Here is a 21657-nt window from a genome sequence, read left to right as displayed (position 1 = left end):
TGCTGGAGAAATAAGTACTTAATTCTTATGCACCTTGACCTGTAGAAACTTTTATAAATTTCATATGCAGTTATTTAGAAGTCTACAATGACATTATTCAGTTCTGCTACACAGCTATTAACATGTCTCTAATTCAATCTCCCATTACTTTCAACAGATATACCTCATAGAGTTTCGACTAATGCTTATTGACATAATTGTCATAAACAGTCCTGGCTACTGTAACAATTGTGCAGACAAGAAATAAACAGTTTCACAATCTCTTACAGGAACCTCTACATTAGTTCTCTAGTCCTCATGGATTTCTTTCTGATGGTTCATGAATTATAGATGCACGGTGTCATACACAATAGTAGACATATTGCTGGGTAGTTCAGATTAAGCTAAAATATGAGAATTTATATTGAGAACTATTCTCAATCCAGGTAAAACAGCATTTCCTTCCAGGCATTTGTATATAATTTGCTTTTTAATCAATGGTCCCCAAATCTAATATACTGTGAAAGTAAGCCACAGCTTCAAGTGTATGCAAGTTGGTTAGAGAAAATGATTCCAGGTTTACATATTATCTATAGCCAATGCTTGGAAACAATTTAGATTACCATTAACTGGGACTTTCCTCTGGAAAAAACATTAATGATAAATCCATTTAAATCCACCCTCAGTTTTAGATGAATGTCTGATACTACACTACTTCAATTTAGGACCCATTCAAGTGTACACATTCAACATTTTCTTCATGTCTCAAGATCACTATAAATTTCTAGTTAAGAAAGACCTGGGTATGGATGGTTTCTATCTTTTTTTGTTTTGTTTTGCCCCAGATCTGTTAATTTTTATGGGAAAATATTTGGAGAAAAAATATACACAAGTTGGTTAGGTCTGCATTAATGGTAGGCCTTATCCCTGGACAATTATCAAGGCACAAATCTGAGCATCTTTCGCATGTATTCCTAAGCATTTTGAGTTAGGTTTTAAAGGCTCATGTTGCAGAAGGAGACTTCTGGCAGCATTTATTTTTTGCAAATGCTTAAATTGTTCTGTAATGGTTTTACAATAGGTGATCCATGCCAACTCTTTTAAGGGCTCTAGCAATGTTTCAACAAATGTAAACATGTATTACCTGGTGGCAGTTTCACAGGGAAAGATTGTTTAGATACTACAAAGGGGAATTCACAACGTTTCCTCAGTTTGTAGCTTTCCAGCATAATTTCATTTTTTCCAGAGTTCTTCACCTCAATTTTAATAGTCACACGCTGGTCTGGAGAAATGTTGACTCGGATTTTACCATTTGGTTCATCATGCTCTGAAATAATGCTCACGTCATTCTTACTGGCCACAAATTTTGATCTGCAATAAAGAGACTGAGGAATCAGATTTCCTACAACTTCTAATACCACGTGCACGCATTCAGGATTCTGTTTAATTGCTCCATGGTAAAGGTTTTACATTTACAGAAGATATGAATAATACCAAAGTAGCTACTCTAGAACAGAAAATAAAAATATTAAGAAAATTAAATTTCAGGATTTTTTTTTTAAGTAAAAACCTAACTGTCATCATCTTCAAGGTGGAATGGTATCGGCAAGATGACAGTGATAGGAGCTGTTATATAACAAATTGAGACTAGGAGATGGGGAAAGCTATAATTTAAAGCAGGGGTGTCAAACTGCCGGCCCGCGGGCTGAATGCATCACATGGAAGCCGCGCCCACCCCATTGCCGGCAATGGCAAAACTGGCCTGATACGTTGTGCGATGTCACGTGACGTCGCGAATTTGACATGCCTGATTTAAAGGGACATATAAACATGTGACTTAGAAAGAATAAATGGACTCGTTTATTCAGGTTTGGATAAAAGTGGGTACTCCCATAAGGATGGAAGAACCCCAAATGCACACTCAAGCAAGTATATATAGGTTTCTTAGTTTCACTTGGTTACATAAGCAGGAAACACAGCTCATCGTAGATAAGGAAAGAAGTAACAAAAATTGTTTACACATCTATTGGCAATGGACAAAAAAAGTCAATCAATTAATTCCAACTTCCAATTCTGTGAAGTTGGAATTGATTGATTGACCTTCCCCCCCTCCAAACTTCTTTTGTTTCCTTGCACGTGGCGGCAGATCGCAAAGGAGAAACAGGATGGGGCTGGAAGTCAGGTAAGGAAAGAAATGCAATTCCTGGGGGAAGCGAGGGCATCTGGGCGGTGGTGTGGCAAGCTCTCCAGCTCCAAGGGGAAGGGGCAGCCAGCATGGCTGCTGATGGTAGGACACCCACCCGCTTCACCACTCTCCCTCCCCAAGCCTCCAATGCTCCACCTGCTGCTTTGCTTGGCCTGGCCATCGACCAGCATGGCTGCTCCGGGGCTGGCCTGGCACCAGAAGGGCACACGGAGTAAAAGGGATGTCAGCTGTAGCACAGATATATGATATCTCAGGACAAATCAAATTGTACACAAAGACTTTCTCTGTGATAAAAGAATCAACAAAAAATGCTTATTTCTGTGTCTTCATAGCATCCACACAAAACAGGTTGAATCTGCTTTTCTGTACTAAGTTGCATGTCCCCTATAACAGGGCTTTTCAACCAGTGGTATGGGTACCACCTGTGGTATATTGGCACCTGGCAGGTGGTATGCGACCATCCTAGAAAAGTGGTAGTGGGGGAGGGGAATGAGCTGAACCGGTGGCAGCACCGCACAAGCCTGAGCGAGAGATGGCTGGAGCTGCAGGGCTGTCAGGGCTCAGCGGAAGCGCCAGGATCAGTGCTACTTTCCAGCTGATCGGCACTTCTTCAGGGCTGTCAGGGCTCAATGGAAGCGCCAGGATCAGCGCCAGGCTCCAGCTGGAGCTCTGCGCTGATCCTGGTGCTTCTGCTGAGTCCTGAAGAAGCACCAATCAGCTGGAAAGCAGCACTGATCCTGGCACTTCTGCTGAGCCCAGAAGAAGCGCCAATCAGCTGCAATGTTGCAGCATCTCCAGGGTCTTGTAATTTACAATCAGATGCTTGGCAACTGATTCATATTTATGATGGTCACAGTGTCCAAGGGTCATGTGAAGTGACCAAAACCTGCTGCAACCACCCAGCAGATGGGGGAATAAAAACCAAACATCCCCCACTCCACCCCCGCTGCCAATCCTCAATAGAAATGCTCACAACAATGGAAACCTCGGACAGGAGGAAGAGTGCGGGCAGACAGGTGTCTTGCTCGGCTGTGGCTTGGGGGGCACTTTTTTCAGTGCCATTGTAACTTCAAACAGTCACTAAGCGAACTGTTGTAAGTCAAGCTACCTGTACTTTTATCATTTTTTTCCTTTTGGGGGGGGAGAGTCATCAGGTTTTTGACACCTTGCTAGGCGACTGGTGGTGATCGGATGTTGCCGTATCTTAAAAGTGGTACAATGGGTGAATAGGTTGAAAAGCCCTGCCATCTATAAGTATAAGATAGGGTGGACCAGAACAGTTGATGGCTCATTGTGAAAATTTCCATGTGAAATTTCCATGTGAAAATTTCCATGATTCTTTTAGATAAAATTGAATAAATCCATTATCATCAGAAACAAATTGGAAAAAAATGGGAACCCTGCTTATGATTATATGAATACAGGGTAGATTTCCATAAATATCTGGGACAGGTTCCAAGAAAGGATACCACATAGATGCAAAATCCACACATATGGTGTACAAAGATCATGATGACCAATCAAACTCTCCAACTAAAAATAGTTTTTTTTTAAATATATGGAAGATACATATATGAATGTATGTTCCTCCCAAAGCAGAAGCACAGTGAGGCTCAAACGTTTGGGCATTTAATGAGCATTAAGATTTGGGATGTAATTAGCATCTTGGCCTTTAAAAATGTAAAGAAAAATATCCAGACAAAATAAAATTCTGCTATTTTCTCTGCTTAATAGGTTTTTTTTCTGGCATTTACAAGAGTTGGAGCATTCTTTACTTAAATAAATCTTAGAATTCAAAACTTCTGAAAATAATACCAAGGCTTAAACTTTTCATTTACAACATAGGACAAAACACTCTGAGAATACATAAAAAATTAAGTCTCCTTAAGTTTTGCTCCCATAGTTACACCATCCAATTTTGCATTACATACCTGCGCTTAACACGTGCTCCAGGGGGAAGTGGATTATTACATGTGTTTTTATCTTGGGTAGAGTCGTCTTCAGCTCCAGCATCAGCTTTTGGTTTCCAATACTGATCAATAAGCTTTAGTTTCCTCTTCACCTATAGAGAAGCAAAAAAGAAATAAAAAAATGATTTCCAACGAATTGTAACCTATTGGAAAAATATACACAGAAAGTAGTTCACTACTAATCTGAAACAAATAATAACACTCATCAAATTCAAAGGGAAGTTTATCATGTAAATTTTATCATTTAGAAATATTTTCAATAAAAAACTGGTTCTAAATCTATACAATAATTTTAATAGTTTTGGTATGGTCTCTGGTTTAAAAACAAATAAATCAATTCGAAAACTGCTAAAACAGGGCTAGTCCAGACTCTATGCCATGAAATTGTCCAAGATGAACCCCACCAGATGAATCCTACCACTTTTTTTTTTTACATCCCAGAATCATATTTCAGTAGTACTGAGATTAATACTACAGGCAGTCCTCAAATTATGATAGCAATTGGGATTATAATTGTGAGTCCCTAAATGATGTGGTCATAAAGCCTGCTGTCATATGAATGTGTTGCTTAGTGACAACAGTTATGATTGCCATTGTTAAGTGAAGACCATGCAGGTGGTTAAATGAGGACCATAAGTGACTCTAACTTCTTATCAGTTTCCCCAATGACTTTGCTTATGGGAAGCTGGAAGGGAATCAGAATGGGACAAGTCACGGCAGCCAACTCGCCACAGTTAACTCTCCATGTCAACTTGCTGCAGGACAACTCGCTTCAGGATAATTCAACAATTCAATTATTTAAAATAATTAAAACTTTTTTTAATTCACATTTAATTGTGACCTTCCTTTGGTATCCTTTCTTTAATGATTCTAATTCCACTATTTCTTCAATATTAATGTAATTCTTGTCCTCTGGCAAGGTGTCCCATGGTGAGTTGGCCATAGTGAGGTGTCCCATGGTGAGTTGGCCATAACACGTTGGCTACCATCAGTTGTTGTAGACCCACAGGAAATGTCAGAAATTGTGATCAAATGACCAGGGCTCCCTGTGTTGTTGTAATCCTAAACTGAGCACCTGGATCACAATCGTGAAACCATGAGGATGCTGCAAGCAAGAATTACAAAGATGGTCATAAGTCCCCCTCATTCAGTGCTGTTGCAAGTTTGAACAGTCGCTGAAGGAGTGGTTGTAACTATCTATAATTACCACTGGTATAAATAAATTGCAAAAAGACTATAAATCAACAAGCTAGTTTTGTTTCTTTCCATGATGATCTTATATCTAAAGAACCTTATTTTAATGCCTTGGAATCCATAAGGATCCATTAAGCCCAGTTGTTCAACATCAACTATCAAAAAATGATGCAGAAAGTCAAATGAACCTTCTTACCTGAAAAATATTCACATGATCACCATAGACAAAAGCACGGTTTGACATCCTCAGCACATAGAGCACATTGGAAAAGTTGGGTCTTTTTATATTATCTCTGTCAGACAATAGAATATAACTTTTATTCAACTACTAAACATGTGCATTAGTTGACTACTCACACATACACAAATCCCTTCTCACACTTATGGTGATCTGGGTACTCCTCAATCTCGGATCCTCTACTGCTAAGAGAAAGATCAGAAACCATTTCTTAACCTAAACAGTCCATTTCGGACATGTGATGCAACACCCAGAAAAATACAGCATACTCTATTTAATCCTCCAGGGAAAGATTGAAGGCAAACGAGGTCCAGGCAGAAGAAGAACATCGTGGCTTCAAAATCTAAGGGACTTGTTTGGACAAAACTCAGCAGCACTTTTTCGTGCGGCTGCTGATAAAAACAGGATTGCCAACATGATCGCCAACGTCCGATAACAGATATGGCACAAGAAGAAGAAACAGTCCACAATACTAAAAATACAATACAGAAATATAACTGAACAAACAGGCAATTCTATTTATTTGCTCCTGCCAACTATATACCCAACCAATCACAGAACAAATATCAGAAAAATAAATGAGAGATGAAGGCCACTTAGAATATAAAAGAATATAAAGCTGTATTTCCTTCAGGGCTAGCACACTGCCTACGAATAAAATACATTTAAGAGGCTCAAAGGCTTAGTGCAGGGGTAGGCAACCTTGGCTCTTTTATGACTCGTGGACTTCAACTCCCAGAATTCCGAGCCAGCCAAACTGGTCAGGAATTCTGGGAGTTGAAGTCCATGAGTTATAAAAGAGCCAAGGTTGCCTACCCCTGCCCTATGGCTTCCTGGTTGATGCTACACCAGAAACCTGGTTGGGCAACTTCTGAAAGGGGAACATTCTATTCCCCAATCTTGGTTATGTGTGCCAGGTCAGCACCCTCATCCACAATAAGATCATGGATAAAGACAGGCTCGGGAATTCTGGGAGTTGAAGTCCACGAGTCATAAAAGAGCCAAGGTTGCTACCCCTGACTTAGTGGATCCTGAAAGCTAAACCTACTGTCATTTAAAGTTGCAGGAAAGGAACAGCACTGCATGGGAAGAAGCAAGTTAAAACTCAACATAGGTTTTTTCCAAAGTTATCATGTGTATTTATATGTGTGCGTATGTGTATGTAGTTCAATCAATCAGAATAAAGTTGGAAGGGATATAGTCCAACCCCCTGCTCAAGTAGGAGACCCTATACCAGGGGTCTTCAAACGTGGCCCTTTTATGACTAGTGGACTTCAACTCCCAGAATTCCTCAGCCAGGATGAGGAATTCTGGGAGTTGAAGTCCACAAGTCATAAAAGTTTGAAGACCCCTGTCCTACATCATTTCAGACAAGTGGCTGTCCACTCTCTTCTTAAAGACCTCCAGTGATGAAGCACCCACATCTTCTGCAGGCAAGCTGTTCCACTGGTTAATTATTCTCACTGTTCGAGAGTTTCTCTTTCATTCCAGGTTGCTTCTCTCCTTGATTAGTTTCCATCCATTGTTTCTTGTCTTGCTTTTTGGTGCTTTGGAAAATAAGTTGATCCCCTCATCTTTGTGGCAACCCCTCAAATACTGGAATACTGCTGTCATGTCACCCCCAATCCTTATTTTCTCTAGACTAGTCATACCCAATTCCTGCAACCATTCTTCATATCTTTTAGTCTCCAGACCCTCTTTTGGCTACATACAAACAAATTTAAAGGATATATACATGCATTTCATATAGCCCTTCAATTTATTATGTGATACTGCAAGTACTAGCTGGTACAAAAAGTTAATCCTGATTTACATAAGGAATATGGATCAATATGAAGAATATTGTTCAATAAACATTGGTTGGAATAAATAAAGGAGGCAAAGCTTTTTCCATTTTTTTTATAAAATCAAACTTTGGATAGACAAGTTCAAAAGTAAATGGAAGCAGAAATTAAATTTAATTATGTTATAACTGAGTCACTTTGTCAAGGAGATGGCCAGCATAAAAATTTAATAAATAATAACTGCTATTAATGTTATACCACATTTAACATCACAATTCAATGGCAAACTTTTAGAGGGATGTAGCCAAGGATACTAGAGGCTTAGGTAACCTTGATATTGCTTGATATTTATTAGTACTGTGATAGGAAAACTATATAAATTCAACTAGAATGCTTAAATTCTAGCAACAAATATTTTCTATTTAATTGTGAGGCCTATTTCACTGACATATTGTAATCTGTCATTGTCTTTGGGATATCAAATACTCCACATACTCATAAGCATAAAATCAAAGGATCAGCAGTAGCAGCTTAGGGGGAGAGGGCCAAGGTTTGAAGTGTACCTGGTAATAATAAGAATACATCACTGTGATAAATATTGCAAAATGACTGTATATATCTGCACAAGCACACAAACACAGTTTTGAGCAGCTCAATTCTCTTGGATATGTTCTAGCTCCCTTTTTTTAGAGGGGTTTTGTTATTATTCTTGGAAATCTCAGGATTTTGCAAAATTAAGTTTCAAACCATTCTTTCTGCCATGGCACAAATAAAAAGCTATGTTCTAGATTTAGAGAACTGAGGAAGGCAAGTACATTTTTCTAACAGGAAGGAAAGTGTTAGCCTCCTTCTTTCAAATGTGGCTCCAATAAGAATCTCCCACTTTATTTTTTAAAAAATAAAACAACTGCCCAGATATGTTCTTTTTTATAAATGCATTTAACATGAGACAGAAACCTGGATTACTAAATTACAAAACCCAAAGGAATATGTTTACAATTTGACTTTCTTTTTGCAGTATCTCATATTTAACTGTAGTTTAAATTTCAATTTCAGTGTTTTATTTGACCTATTAAAAAAAATCATATATCCAATTAAAATTTCATTTGCTACATAAATGTCAAACTTCTATAGTAGCCAAAAATATTTGAACTGATAAAAGTTCAGTGTAGAAAATTCAATACTCTCCCACTTCAGGATCATAAACCTAGCTTTCCAATCTTAGAAATGCACAAATTTCTTAGATATACATGTTTTGCTTTCTATTCTCCTGAAGTGGATTTTATACTGCAAATGACTCATTGGCTGTACTGTATTTGGTTTCTATTTATTAACCTCTGTTTGTACAGTTTACAGAGAGGTAAGTTACTAGACCTGATATTGACCTTGCAAACATAATAAATTTAAAGTTGTGTTCATGATCATCAAGCCCTGTTTGTAACAAAATGTTTAAGATTTTAAAATCATCTGTTTTTTAAAAAATTGCCCATGATCTTACTATTAATGAATCCAGTAAATATTCATTAATGGCTCTGAATTAATTTAAGAGAAACTCTAACTCAATTGCTGTTTTAGAGTGTAAGAGATTGTTTTGTGGTTAAGAGTATCACTAGCTAGACGCAAACAACTGGGAAATGAGAGACATCCTTGTTGGCTTATAAAACAGATTCTTAGCCCATTATATAACACAACCTGGGGGAAAGAAATTCAAAAGCTTCAAGAATACCTTGTTAATAAATTCAGCAATAAAGGACTTGAGTACTGTATTCCTATATCGATTTTTAAGATTTTGAATTCTGACCACTAATTCCTGACTTTAAATTTTATTAATGAAAGGCCTTATGAATCTTGCTTCCTTGATTATGGTCTGCAGTTAAGGAGCTTGATACACAACCTATTTTGTTTAGCAGTAGATGAGAGTGCACTTGTTGCATAGCTGTAAAAAAATATCTAACACCAAGTCCAAATCAAGATGAAAAATATTTTGACAGCCTAGACCAGTGATGGCGAACCTTTTAGAGACCGAGTGCCCAAACTGCAACCCAAAACCCACTTATGCATCGTCAGGTGCCGGGTGGGTGTGGCCCATTGGCTAGGTGTGGCCAATTGGGTGGGTGTGGCCCATTGGGTGGGCGTGGCTGCGGTGGTAACAGCAGACTGGGTGGGACTAAAAAGTTCAATCAATCAATTCCAACTTTGCAAGATCTTTTTTTTCCCATGAGAAGTTGAAATTTACTGATTGATTGAACCTTTTTTTTTTTTGCACACAGCACTGGAGGCCTAAAGCGAAAAGGTTTTATAAAACTCAACTGAAGGCCTAGGACTGGGGCAATGGCGCACGTGTCCCCAGAGAGGGCTCTGAGTGCCGCCTCTGGCACCCTTGCCATAGGTTCGCCACCACTGGCCTAGACCATTTAGGCTAAAATTATCCAGAAAAAAATTAATAAATATAAATCTTGGGGGAGGTTGGAGGTATGTCTCTGTGAATGGGCTTGGGCACACGTATCTTCAATGAGTCTTGGCTTCTTGTGATTGCTTGCAGTAGCTTCTCTGGTGAGATTTTTGGAAATAGTTTGTTATTGAGAAACTGAAGGACTGACCCAAGATACAAAACATTAAAGGCATACCACAGAATGGGGGAGTTTACCTCAGCAATGCAACCACAAGCTGCCTACAGGAAGCCTACAACTTACAGTCTTCTGATTTCTGATCAGAACCTTAACTCCTACGCAGTGTTTCTCAACCTTGACAATTTTAAGGCATGTGGACTTCAACTCCCAGAATTGCACAGCCTTCTGGAAGTTGAAGTCCACATGCCTTAAAATTGTCAAGGTTGAGAAACACTGTCCTAGAGCAAACAGGTTCCTACTTCATTAATGGAATAAATAAACAAAATGGAGACTACACCTTTCTCTATTTTTTTGGATGTGACTAAGATCAAACCCAGTTTCAAATCTTTGCTTTTTCCCTTTGGGAAAAAATGTGCAGCAAGTTGCAAAGCCAGGTAGAAATCCAAGTTATGGTGATGAAATAAGTGGAGAGTTGGGGACTGGCTGGACAACAGCCGTATAAGTGGCAAAATCTCTTCCTGTTACCAGTTCTCAAAAAAAAAAAAAAAAATTCTCTACATTCCAGAATGGCAGGGAAAATTTAGTCCTCAGCTTCTTCAAGGGTCTTAAAATAATTGCTCTTGAAAAACTATTTGTAGTCTGTCATATGTTAACTAATTTTACAAATCACAGATTGTTTGATTGCCATTGTTTTTACTGTCTTCATTCTTTGTGGAGGGATAATTTTTGAACCGGTTTAAGGAAGGCGCATAGATTTCTTTCCTTACAATAGAAATTCGAAGGGGAAAACAAAGATTGAGAGCATGCCTTGAATTAGAGCCCCCATCAAACAAACAAATTGAAAGAGTACCAAGGCCTTCACAGAGCCTCCTCATAAAAGATACTTAAGGTACGGAAATTACGTGTCGTTTCTTCACTAACATCTTACAAAGATAAAAATAGGCGGATGGTTTCCCCTCAACAGCAGAAGAACATACAGAACCGGAAGAGACATATCTCAAAGTAGGCCTAATTCTTTGGGAATAAGTTCCTTCTAAGGAATTGTCCAAATTTAATAATCTACTGTGCACAGAATCTTATACCTGTCTTTTTGTATCATCAAACCCATCTACTTTAATGGAAGTTAGTTAAGGATAAATCAAGTTTCTTGGCTTGGAGTGTTAAAAAAACAAAACAAAAAAAAGGCAGACAAAATGGCTGTAAGTCACCGAGAAGGAGAGGTTTACTAGCCAAGGATACCCAAAATGGCTTATCTAATGGCTAGTTCCAATAGAAACTTTCGAAAACTTTAAACTTTCGTTTAAAACAATCTACCAAACACGGTTGGGCTTCGCAGTCTGAATTAATTCCACTCAGATCTTCTTCAAAGGCAACACTTTCTTTAATTCTCCTTCCATACTATTTCCTCCCCAGATCTTCATTACTTTGCTCAAGGTTTCCTGCCTACCAAAAATGTTTTCTGGGCTAGCATTTAATATTGAATGGAAAGCTGTTAGCTCCCTATCTTCCTACAGCAATCGCGGTCTTCCGCCCCTCATCCCTCATTTCCAGACGGCGCCGAGCGCCCACCTGATGCAGCGCCGGAATTAAGCGACGCCGAAAAAACGGAGCCGGCGCCCCATGAAGTTCATGCCTTCGAGCTTACTGTTAAGGAGAAATAAGTTTAAACTCCCCTTCAGAGGAAAACAGGATCCACTCCTACGAAAAAGCTAGTGGTCACATCACAGTGCTCTCCAGACCCATTTTTCAAGCGTTCAACCACCTACCGATACCGGAACTCCTGGTTGTAGAGTGCTTTCAAGGCAACCTTGCTGTTCATTCGCTGGTTGCCAGAATCCTGCAGGAACCGTATAAACTGCTCTCCGACCTCCCTTGTCTCGCTAAAGGTAAGTTTGGGCATGATGATCCGTTTCGCGGGAGCTGCTTCGCTTTCCCTCGCTTGCTTGTAAACGGAGGCGGGACCGCTTCCCTTCGCCTGGAGAAGTAAGTGCCGACTCAGAGCTCCTCCTCTTGAAAGCTAAAACTTGAAAGAGGAAGAAACGAAACTGAAAACGCACTGGTCCCTCTGATCAATCCCCCTCGTTTTCCCTGGAGCTCCTCTCTCTCGGCCCGGGAAAGAAGATACGGAAGCTGGAAAAGCACATTTTATCATCTGTTTTCGTTTTCGTTTTCAGTTTCTGAGAAGGAGGTGCTTTCCCCTAAATACGAAACGTTATAAATGTCACACATAAAATGAAGCCTCATCATTGTTACAGATATTTCCGGAATTATTTCATTAGACAAATCGAAGCTGTGTCAATTGTTTTTTTATTTATTTTTTATCACACCGAGGAGGAAGGGATTCGGAATTTACGCCTTAGGCATCGAAATGATTATTTAACTAATTAATTTGTATCCCACCCTTGTTTTCACAAATGACTCAAGGCATTTGTTACTGTAGGCAACACACCTTCCTACTTCTATTTTCCCCACAACCCCGTGAGGCGAATTGGGCTGAGAGTGACTGACCCAAAGTCACCCAGCTGGCTTTCATTGCTAAGGAGGGACTAGATTTAGTGTGTCTCAGATCGGTAGAAACTGGTCTTTATTGCATTACTTACCAATGTATAAGCCCAACATGCATCATTGCAATACAGTAGTGATCTATAGCACAAAATACACTTTGCAGATTAAAAATGGTGTCTCATATACATTCAATCGTACATGCGGTATGATAGACTGTTACAATATGATTACTTTTTAAAATAGCTTCAAGAGCTAATGGCTCTATTCAATGCTTTTCTAATTTTTGATAGAAGTAAAAGAAAGATCTTCAAAATTTAATATTGAAAGAGAAATTTAAAATTGAATTTGCTGCAGTGGAAATATACTGAGTAGAGAAGCTGTGGTGGGAAAGAGGAAAGGTTAACATAAAGAAAGGATGTAAAGGAAATATGTAGGCAAAAATAGCTGGGTCTTTAGAGTGGGAAAAGGAAGAAGAAAACATCTGTAATAAAAGATAACTAGCAAAACAGGAAAGAACCTATTTTTCTATGAAGTCATAAAAAAGGGGGCCAGAACTCAGGCAACTGAGCATGCGCAATTAATTGATTAACTGACACACCTTGCATAAATTATCTCCTAATTTTAATGTACATGTGATGTATGATTTAGTATGTAGGAGGAAATATGTAGGAGGCGGTCGGAAAGAGTGTAACCTCATAGTACCTCAGCCAATGGGGAAAGAGGAGGGATGTGGCAGCCGGGACAAGGGATGTATAAAGAAGTAAATATTTTGGGTTAAAACTTTGGAGAGAACCAAGCTTTGAAAGCTTCTCTCCCCGCTTATTGCAATAAACGAAACAAAAGGCCTTCACTGTGTCTTGGCTGGTTATTGGTCAGGCGAGCTTGCCTCTGGTCACGAAGGAAAGTAGCCAGGAGCACATAACATTTTGATCCCTAAACTGAGCCTTTACATTTGTTTAGCTACTTACACATATCCTTCCTTTGATTAAGATGATTTTGCTTTTCATGTTCTCCTGGACGAGCAGCTGCCCTATATACATTTTGTTATATAATTTGCATAATGAAAGTTTAGGTATAATTTGTGTTATATAGTGTAAGGTTTTCCACTTAGCCTCACAATTGCCCCAGCGTTACTCAGGAATTTAAAAGAGCCAAAGAAACTCCTGAGTAGAGATTTCAGCAAGCAAACAACTTTTATTTTGATCTAAATAGAGTTGGGTGACCCCATCTCTCTTCCTGGTTGGTAGAGAGATGAAGGCAACAACCAGGAAAGATGTCTCCCACCTTTTATACCTTTCCAGAACAAAAAAGATCAGGTCTTGGTACCAGGCATAAGATGGCACAAAAAAATAATTCCTAGATGATGACTCAAACACAGCAACCCAGGCTCCATCTGTAACTCCTTTTCATGTAAGCAATCACCTGTACCTAAAGCATGAAACATTTGCTTCTATATAACTATTTTCCCAATATAAAGCACCTACAAAGCTTCTTGCACATAAACATATATATATATATATAATGATTACAAAGTATCACTACTAATATCAATATTACTAATATCAACCTTAAGCATAATAAAATCCCTTCAGTAGTTTGAATAATGAAACATCTGCAAGATAACCAAGCTCAGAGAGCCCAAGGACACCCAATCAAATATACATAAAGTGCCTTATCAGCACTTCCCTGCAATCAAATGACCTTCCATTGTGAACCAGACATTCCAAAAAACTGATATGATTAACTACAGCATTTGCTTTTGCTACTAAATCTACAACATTCTGTTTTAAAGTGAGATCAGTTTTGTGCTGCATCTTCCTATGTCCACAATAAGTCAATTAGAGTGTCTAGTCCTTGCACTGGTTTTCGCCTAGCCAAAACCTTTTAATTTAGCAGTTTTCAGGCAATATTGCTGCTAACGCCTGGGTGGCTCTATTGTCATTATGAAAAAAATGTTAACATCTATTCATTCTTATATGAGAGTTTATACCCACAAATGATTAACTTTGGATATAACTTGTATGGGAGATAAACTGATTTCAAGCAAATATTTACAATTTTGTTGCTAGCAGGGATCTAGCTAATGGTAATACAGGCCAAGTAGTTTGGTTTTCATTGCTTCTTAAAACTGTTTTGGTATTCCTATTCTGTTAAGTGTTGGACCTGGAGTGGAGAAGTATATATTAGCAGCAGCTAGCAAAACCCTCCCAGACTATAGCTTCTTTTGGTCCTTGAGGATTGTCAGGTTGTGAACCTACTGTGTCTGAGAGAGCACAATCCCTTAAATACAATCCTAGAACATAGGACAACAAAGATTTTTGTGTAGCTCATGCCCATCCAGGCATGCACTTGGGGCATACTGCATAATATTTGTGGAACTGGTATAGTTTGGGAATGCCTAGGCTGGATGGATGTTGCCTAGAAAGACAATAAAAGTTCACATGAACAAATGCTACTTATTTCATTGATATCAGTTTCCATGTATTTTGATGTGATTGTCTCAATGCATAGAATTGTCTATGTCCATGTAATTTACACAACAAGCAACTCAATAGACTTGCTATTGGTCCATTGGTGATAGCAGAAATGTCTTGCCAATGTCAGAACAACATTGAAACATTCTGCTATATTTGTGGTGAGTACACTCTAAAGCCTCAAAGGCGTTGCACAGCTGGACTTATTAAGAAAGTGTACAAACTGTACTTTGGTTATAAGATTGATGATGAAGAGAAAGCCTGGGCTTCTCACATTTGTTGTGCAAAGATGTGCTATTGGCCTTGGACATTCGCTCATAGAAACTTGGAAATCAATACCATTTGCGGTTTCAATGATATGGCAAGAACAAAGTGATCACATCATGTGACTAATATTGCTGATTTCTCTTGTAAAAATAAGAAATCAATTAAATACTCACTCTGCCTTCAGCCATGAGACCAATGCCACATAATGACAATCTGTCAGTACCATCTGTCAGTACATCAGCCAGACATGGACAGTGACAATGATCTGGATTTTGTCTGGTAAGCTTCATCTCATAACATAGTCAGAATTAAATGACCTGGTCAGGGACTAGATTTATCAAAATCAAAAGCAGTATGGTGTTTACTGTCACTAGGTATGAACATCTGTCTTTCAAAGCTGCCAACATCATTTAACAAGCTTCTTTGCATAGGTTGACAACCTTGTTTTCTGGACTGACATTTTAGTTTATTCACAACTTTGGCTTGTGAGCATGATCCACAGGAATGGTGTTTCTTTATTGATTCATCAGTGTTAAGCCACAAGGCTCTCTTGTTACATAACAGCAATTTATGCTGTTAAGTATCTAAGATGCCCAGGAAAGGAACACAAAAACATGGAACTGTTGTTGAAACACATCTAGTGCACCAATGACAACTTGAATATCTGTGAATATCTAAAAATAGTGGCTCTGCTGCTTGGAATGCAGCTACTGGTATATACCAAGTACTGTTGTTAAATATGCAAAAGGGATAGCCATGCAAGAGAGTCACATTACATTAAAAAGAAATAGCCACTCTAAAACAATTTGTTCTGGGACCGAAAAATATGGCACATGAACCATTTGTTGACCTGGCAAAGACACTTTTATCTCCACTTCACATGATACTATGATTGATGAAAAATTTTGTGAAAGCAATAAACGAGAAAGATGAAGGATTTTGTTATTAAAAACAGATATTAAAAAAACCCCATGCAGTGTTTTTAATAGCAATAGGTTAGCTCGGATTTAGACTCAAATCCAACCTTGTGTTCATTGCTACAATCCAAATTAATCTCCATACTGCCATATCTCTTTGACTTGCTGTGTTACGTTCTCTATATAAGACCACATGTGAATACATATGTGAGAGTTTTTGTATTATGTAAAAGAATGTATTAAGTGTGCATTTCTTTCTCCAATACATTTTAAATTTCTTTTCAAATTGGAAATCAACTGAGATGTGAATGTATCATACAAACCAATCAGCCTAACATCAATACCTGGGAAGATACTGGAAAAGATAATAAAAAAACAGATCTGCGAACATCTGCGAATATCTAGAAACAAAGTTATAAATAAAAGCCAGCATAGGTTTGTTAAAAACAGTTTATGCCAAACCAATCGTATTTCATTCTTTGACAAAGTGACTAAATTAGTAGACCAGCAAAATGCTGTGGACATAGTATATTTAGATTTCAACATGCATTCGACAAAGTAGACCACAACCTACTTATGGTAAGCTAGAAAAATGTGGGATAGACAGCATCACCACCAGATGGATTTGTAACTGGCTGACAAACTGTACTCAACAAGTCATCCTTAATGATACTACATCTACATGGAGAGACGTAAGCAGTGAGATGCCACAGGGTTCCATCATAGGCCCAGTACTCTTTAATATCTTCATAAATGACTTGACTTAAATGATGAGAGAATTAGAAGGGGAACCATCAAATTTGCAGATGACATTAAACTGGCAGGAAAGCCAACACCCCCGAAGACAAGCTCAGGATCGAAAAAGATCTTGACAGATTTGAACAATGGGCCCTATCCAACAACATGAAATGTAATGTGGAGAAAAGCAAGGTTTTACACTTAGGCAGGAAACACCAAAAGTACAAGTATAGATTAGGCAAAACCTGGCTCAAAAACAGTAACTGAGAGAGGGACCTTGGAGTCCTAGTGGACAATCACTTAAATATGAGCCAGCAGTGTGTGTCAGCAGCCAAAAAAGCTAATACAATCCTTGGTTGTATAGACAGAGGCATAGAATCAAAATCATATGAAGTATTAGTACTGCTTTCTAAAGCCACACCTGGAATAATGCATCTAGTTTTGGTCACCAAATTACAAAAAATGATGTTGAGACTTTGGAAAAAGTGCAAAGAGCAACTAATATGATTAAAGGCCTGGAGACAAAAACATAGGAAGAATGGTTGCAGGATTTAGGTTTGGCTAGTCTAGAGAAAAGAAGGATAGAGGTGACATGATAGCAGTATTCTGGTATTTGAGAGGTTACATTATATTAAATAATTTAAATTGATACTCAGTTCTCAGTATTTCATTGTTTTAATTTTTTTTCTCTGACCATGCCCACTTTCAAAATCTTATATATAACCCTACAGGTTTGGAAACACAATTCCAGATTTTCTATACCCTTTTCTGCTTTTTTCTGCTTCAAAACGTCTTAAAGAAAGAAATGCATGTTTGCTCTCTTCTCCCCAACCTCCATTGTGATCAAAGCATTTAGAAAAGAAAACCACAATACTCTTGGCAGGAAATCCTTAAATAAAACTATTGTGCCAGAATTCTCTTCTAATGAGAATTGACTGATCATAAATTTAAACTCATTCATGAACTGCAATTTTCTTCTTTATGATACAATCAGGTTTAAATCAAGTATTAGATGGGTTTGTTAAAATCAGATCATGTCAAACCAATCTTATTTCACTCTTTGACAAAGTGACTAAATTAGTAGACCAGCAAAATGTTCGTTTGTTTGCTTGCTTTAACCTAGGCATTGCCTTATTCCAACTGACTCTGAGTGATTAACAATATAATACAATAGAAACCAATGCAAACCAAAGCTAGATGGGATCTGGAAACAATATAGAAATAAAAACAAAACTAACAGATGTGTCCAACAAGAAGCCTCATCCATATCAACCCAAAGCCTGGAAGAACTGTTCTCCAACCCAGGGGAGGGGGAATCTTATGACAGAAGATATACTTATTGGGATGTGACAGATGAGACTATTTAATCAAAGGGACTTGGAGCATGCCAGCTGTCTTTGCATAGCTTCGCAGATATCGCTCCACTGCGGCGTTTGCTTGTTCCGCAGCCCCGTTGGTACTGGGATGGTACGCCAAGCTGAGCCCCATGGGAAATAGGTAGTCCCTCAAATAATATGATCTCATGTCATGTAGGGCATTATAAGTAATAACCATCATCTTGAATTGCACTCAGAAGCAGGCTAGCAAAGAGTGCAGTTCGTTTATTTTGTGTGGTCATATTTATTTATTTATTCATATTTATTTTTAGGAGGCATTTTAGATTGTATACTTTTATTTAAGTTTGTTTGCATTTAGTTCAGCTTTAGACTTCAGAAACAGGGAGGCAGGGGCATACCCAATTTGTCATTACATTATCAAGCAGCACAGTTATGGCATATGATTCCATTTACTATGGAAGACTCCTTTAAACAATGGATTCAAATTGAAACTATGTCAGACCCAAATAAGTTTATAACACAGTGGTGTTTTTATCCAAAAGAGTTTTCTAGAAAACAGATTAAAAATGTTTTTACTAGAATAATGGAAACTGACCAAAGAGAGAAGCAACCTGGAATTAAGGAGAAACTTCCTAACAGTGAGGACAATTAACCAGTGGAGCAGCTTGCCTTCAGAAATCGTGGGCGCTCCATCACTGGAGATTTTTAAGAAGAGACTAAACAGTCACTTGTCTGAAATGGTACAGGTTCTCCTGCTCGAGCAGTGGGCTGGATTAAAAGACCTCCAAGGTCCCCTCCAGTTCTATTCTATTCTGTTCTATTCTACTCTATTAGAAATAAGAGATTTATCATATAGATTAAAGGAAGCTTGGGATGCTGATCTTGATAATTTCATGTAAGAGGCATTTTGCAGTAGTTATGGAAACCAGGTCGACTCACTTCAGCTTCAATAAAGAAATGCAGTGGAAGATCAAATTTAGTTGGTATTTGATTCCTCTTAGGCTGACACACATATATAAAAATATTCTTCCAAATGCTGGATAGTTTATTCAAAAAATGATCATTATTTCATTTGTGTTGTGTCATGTGATAAAATTATACCATTTGGGCAATTTGTTTTTTTTTTTTGTTTTTTTTGGAGAGATAAGTATCACCACTAAACAAAGAATTGAATGCTTCTTGATCATAAGACCAAAACAAAGAATTGATTATCTATTTAATTATAACAGCCAAAACAATAATTGTGCCACACTGGAAAATTTTAGATAATATAAAAACTTAGTTGTGGATTTGTGCCTCTTCAATTGCCACATTAGAAAAATCAAAGATAAATTTAAAATAGTGAGATTTCAGAAACAGGAACCACAATTTTATCAAACTTGGTAGGATTTTATGATTTACTTTAATAGCAGTAGATTGTAATCTGGTGTATTCCTTATATACAGCATGTTGAATTTTCACATACATGTAGTATGTGAATATGATTTATTTACATGGTAGATTCTTTTGTAGTTTTATATTTCTTTGTTTTTAAGTAACATGGAATTATGTTAATTATGTTAATAATCATGGAGTTATATTAATATATTTACCTCATACTGTAAATTACGGTAAATAAAGACAAAAAAGGACAAAAAAGGGAAGTCTTTTTCCCTTCCACGTCTCTGAGATGCAATTGTATGTCGTATTATATATAATATACACTGTACATAGTACAACATAGAATAGTTTTGATATAAAGTTTGCAGAAATTTCCTCAAAAGCTACGTCCAGTAAGAATTTGGCTTCTTAAGACATAGTTTAGATGGCTAAGCCTTCACCGCCACCCCTCCCGTCCTGAGTCATTCAGTTTGTGTGCATTCTGGAAGCAAAACAAATGGTGGATAAAAGAGAGATTGCCTTCTGCAAATTTGTAGCCAATCATGCAAGTTATTTTGTATATGCTTTATCCTTGAACTTTTGGAACAGTGTTCAGAATATTTTCTCAAAATATCCAATGCTTTTATAACAAAATGCAGCTGTCTGCTATTACCATGAGCTTGTAGATGTACAATGTTCCTTTAGCTGATAAAATAAGCTGGAAAGCTGTTCTCAGAAACTTAAGAGGCCTCATCAGCTTCTTTATGGCCTTTAGAAATAATCATAGGAAGACTACACCTATTGACGTAGGCAATAGCAGCTTCTTTCAGGTTTACCTGAATTTTCTCTAGGATCCCTGGGATCATTACACTATAAGGCTTTAAAGGGAAAGAGAGTTCATTGGAAGGGATAGCAGCAGCTTCTGAGCCATCTTCTGAGCCTGAATATTGGTGAGAGTAATTTGACTTTGGCAAAAAGATCAGGCCTCTTAGTGTCCACAATTGCCATGGTGCTCGAGGCTATGAATTGCTTTTTGTTGATTAAGAAGCCCCAATCCTCTAAGCTTATATTTGGCTCTGGATATCCATGCCCTACTTGATACCAGAAGAGAGTATCCTATTATTTGAAATTTAATAACGTCCAATGGGATGGCTAAATTAGATTATGTAGGTATGTCTGTAAACCTGACTGGTCCAGGTAGCTTTAGAAGAATATGATAGTATTCAGAGATTCTACCTAAAATCTGTGTACCTGATGTATCAGATAGCATGCCATCTCATTTTCTTTTGTGGGAACAATGAAGAGCCTTTAGTATATGCCTAATCATCTCTCATTCTGATCTCTTGAATCACATGTATGCTGAGGTGATTTATGACCTTCAAAAAGTCATGGATAGTGCGATTAACATCTTTTTTGCCTCTCTTCACCCTCAGCGATACTGGGGCTAGAATCTTTACCAATAATGATTCAAAATCAATTGAGCCAGTTTTAATTTAAGAACTAAAAAGCTATCCTGGGGTATGAGAGAGAGAAAAAAGGAAAATACAGACTTGGAAGATGCTGTTAAATTGCTTATTTCAATGGTATAGTTTTAGTCTTCCTATGACTATTTCTAAAGGCCATAGATTACCTTCTCCACATATATTCCTGGGTAGGGGAAAGAAAAAAGAATCAACAGTTGTGTTATCCAAACCTTATAAACTGCTGGGATAACAGCCAATGTATCCAAGCTGCATTCTGCAGCTTGCATCTTATTTTTTCGCATTTTGTTTCACCTGCCTATAAGAGTAAGTAAAATAGCTTAATGTAATATCTAAGCCCACCATCATTCTTTATAGTTTGTGAACAAGACAGAATTTTAAGCCATATTGGAACTAGAGTTATACCTAACAAATCTTGCATACTTATGGAGAAATAAAATTTAAAAACAGCAAAGAAATAATTTTAAGTAAAATATTTAAATATTTTTGTGTGCTTTGCTCCTTTGGAAGGAGGAGTATTTGGGTTCTGTATAATCTATGATTTAATTAGCTCCAATTTAACATAACGTGATATGGAAATATTCCTAACAAACCAAATTTCTCCAAGTATCTTAACATAAACAAGAAACTCCAAAATA

At 37.7% G+C, this 21657-nt stretch overlaps 1 protein-coding gene across 1 annotated transcript in view; it reads right to left on the bottom strand.

The window, feature by feature from the left end:
* MOV10 (Mov10 RISC complex RNA helicase) overlaps positions 1-11926 on the bottom strand; it is a 41444-nt gene extending 29518 nt beyond the window's left edge. Inside the window, exons 1-4 of the mRNA XM_015826652.1 lie at positions 11708-11926; positions 5546-5642; positions 4117-4247; positions 1124-1350 (exon numbers count right to left, since the gene is read on the bottom strand). Coding sequence (XP_015682138.1) covers positions 1124-1350; positions 4117-4247; positions 5546-5642; positions 11708-11841 — 589 coding nt within the window. The 5' untranslated portion in view covers positions 11842-11926. The remainder of the gene's footprint in view (positions 1-1123; positions 1351-4116; positions 4248-5545; positions 5643-11707) is intronic.
* Between the last annotated feature and the right edge of the window lie 9731 nt (positions 11927-21657).

This window comes from Protobothrops mucrosquamatus, unplaced genomic scaffold (assembly GCF_001527695.2).
Source record: "Protobothrops mucrosquamatus isolate PMUCROS unplaced genomic scaffold, P.Mucros_1.0 scaffold3221, whole genome shotgun sequence".
In the NCBI taxonomy this organism is placed as follows: domain Eukaryota; kingdom Metazoa; phylum Chordata; class Lepidosauria; order Squamata; family Viperidae; genus Protobothrops; species Protobothrops mucrosquamatus.
The sequence above is the reverse complement of the archived record's forward strand: the minus strand, read 5'-3'. Positions and strand labels throughout refer to the sequence as shown.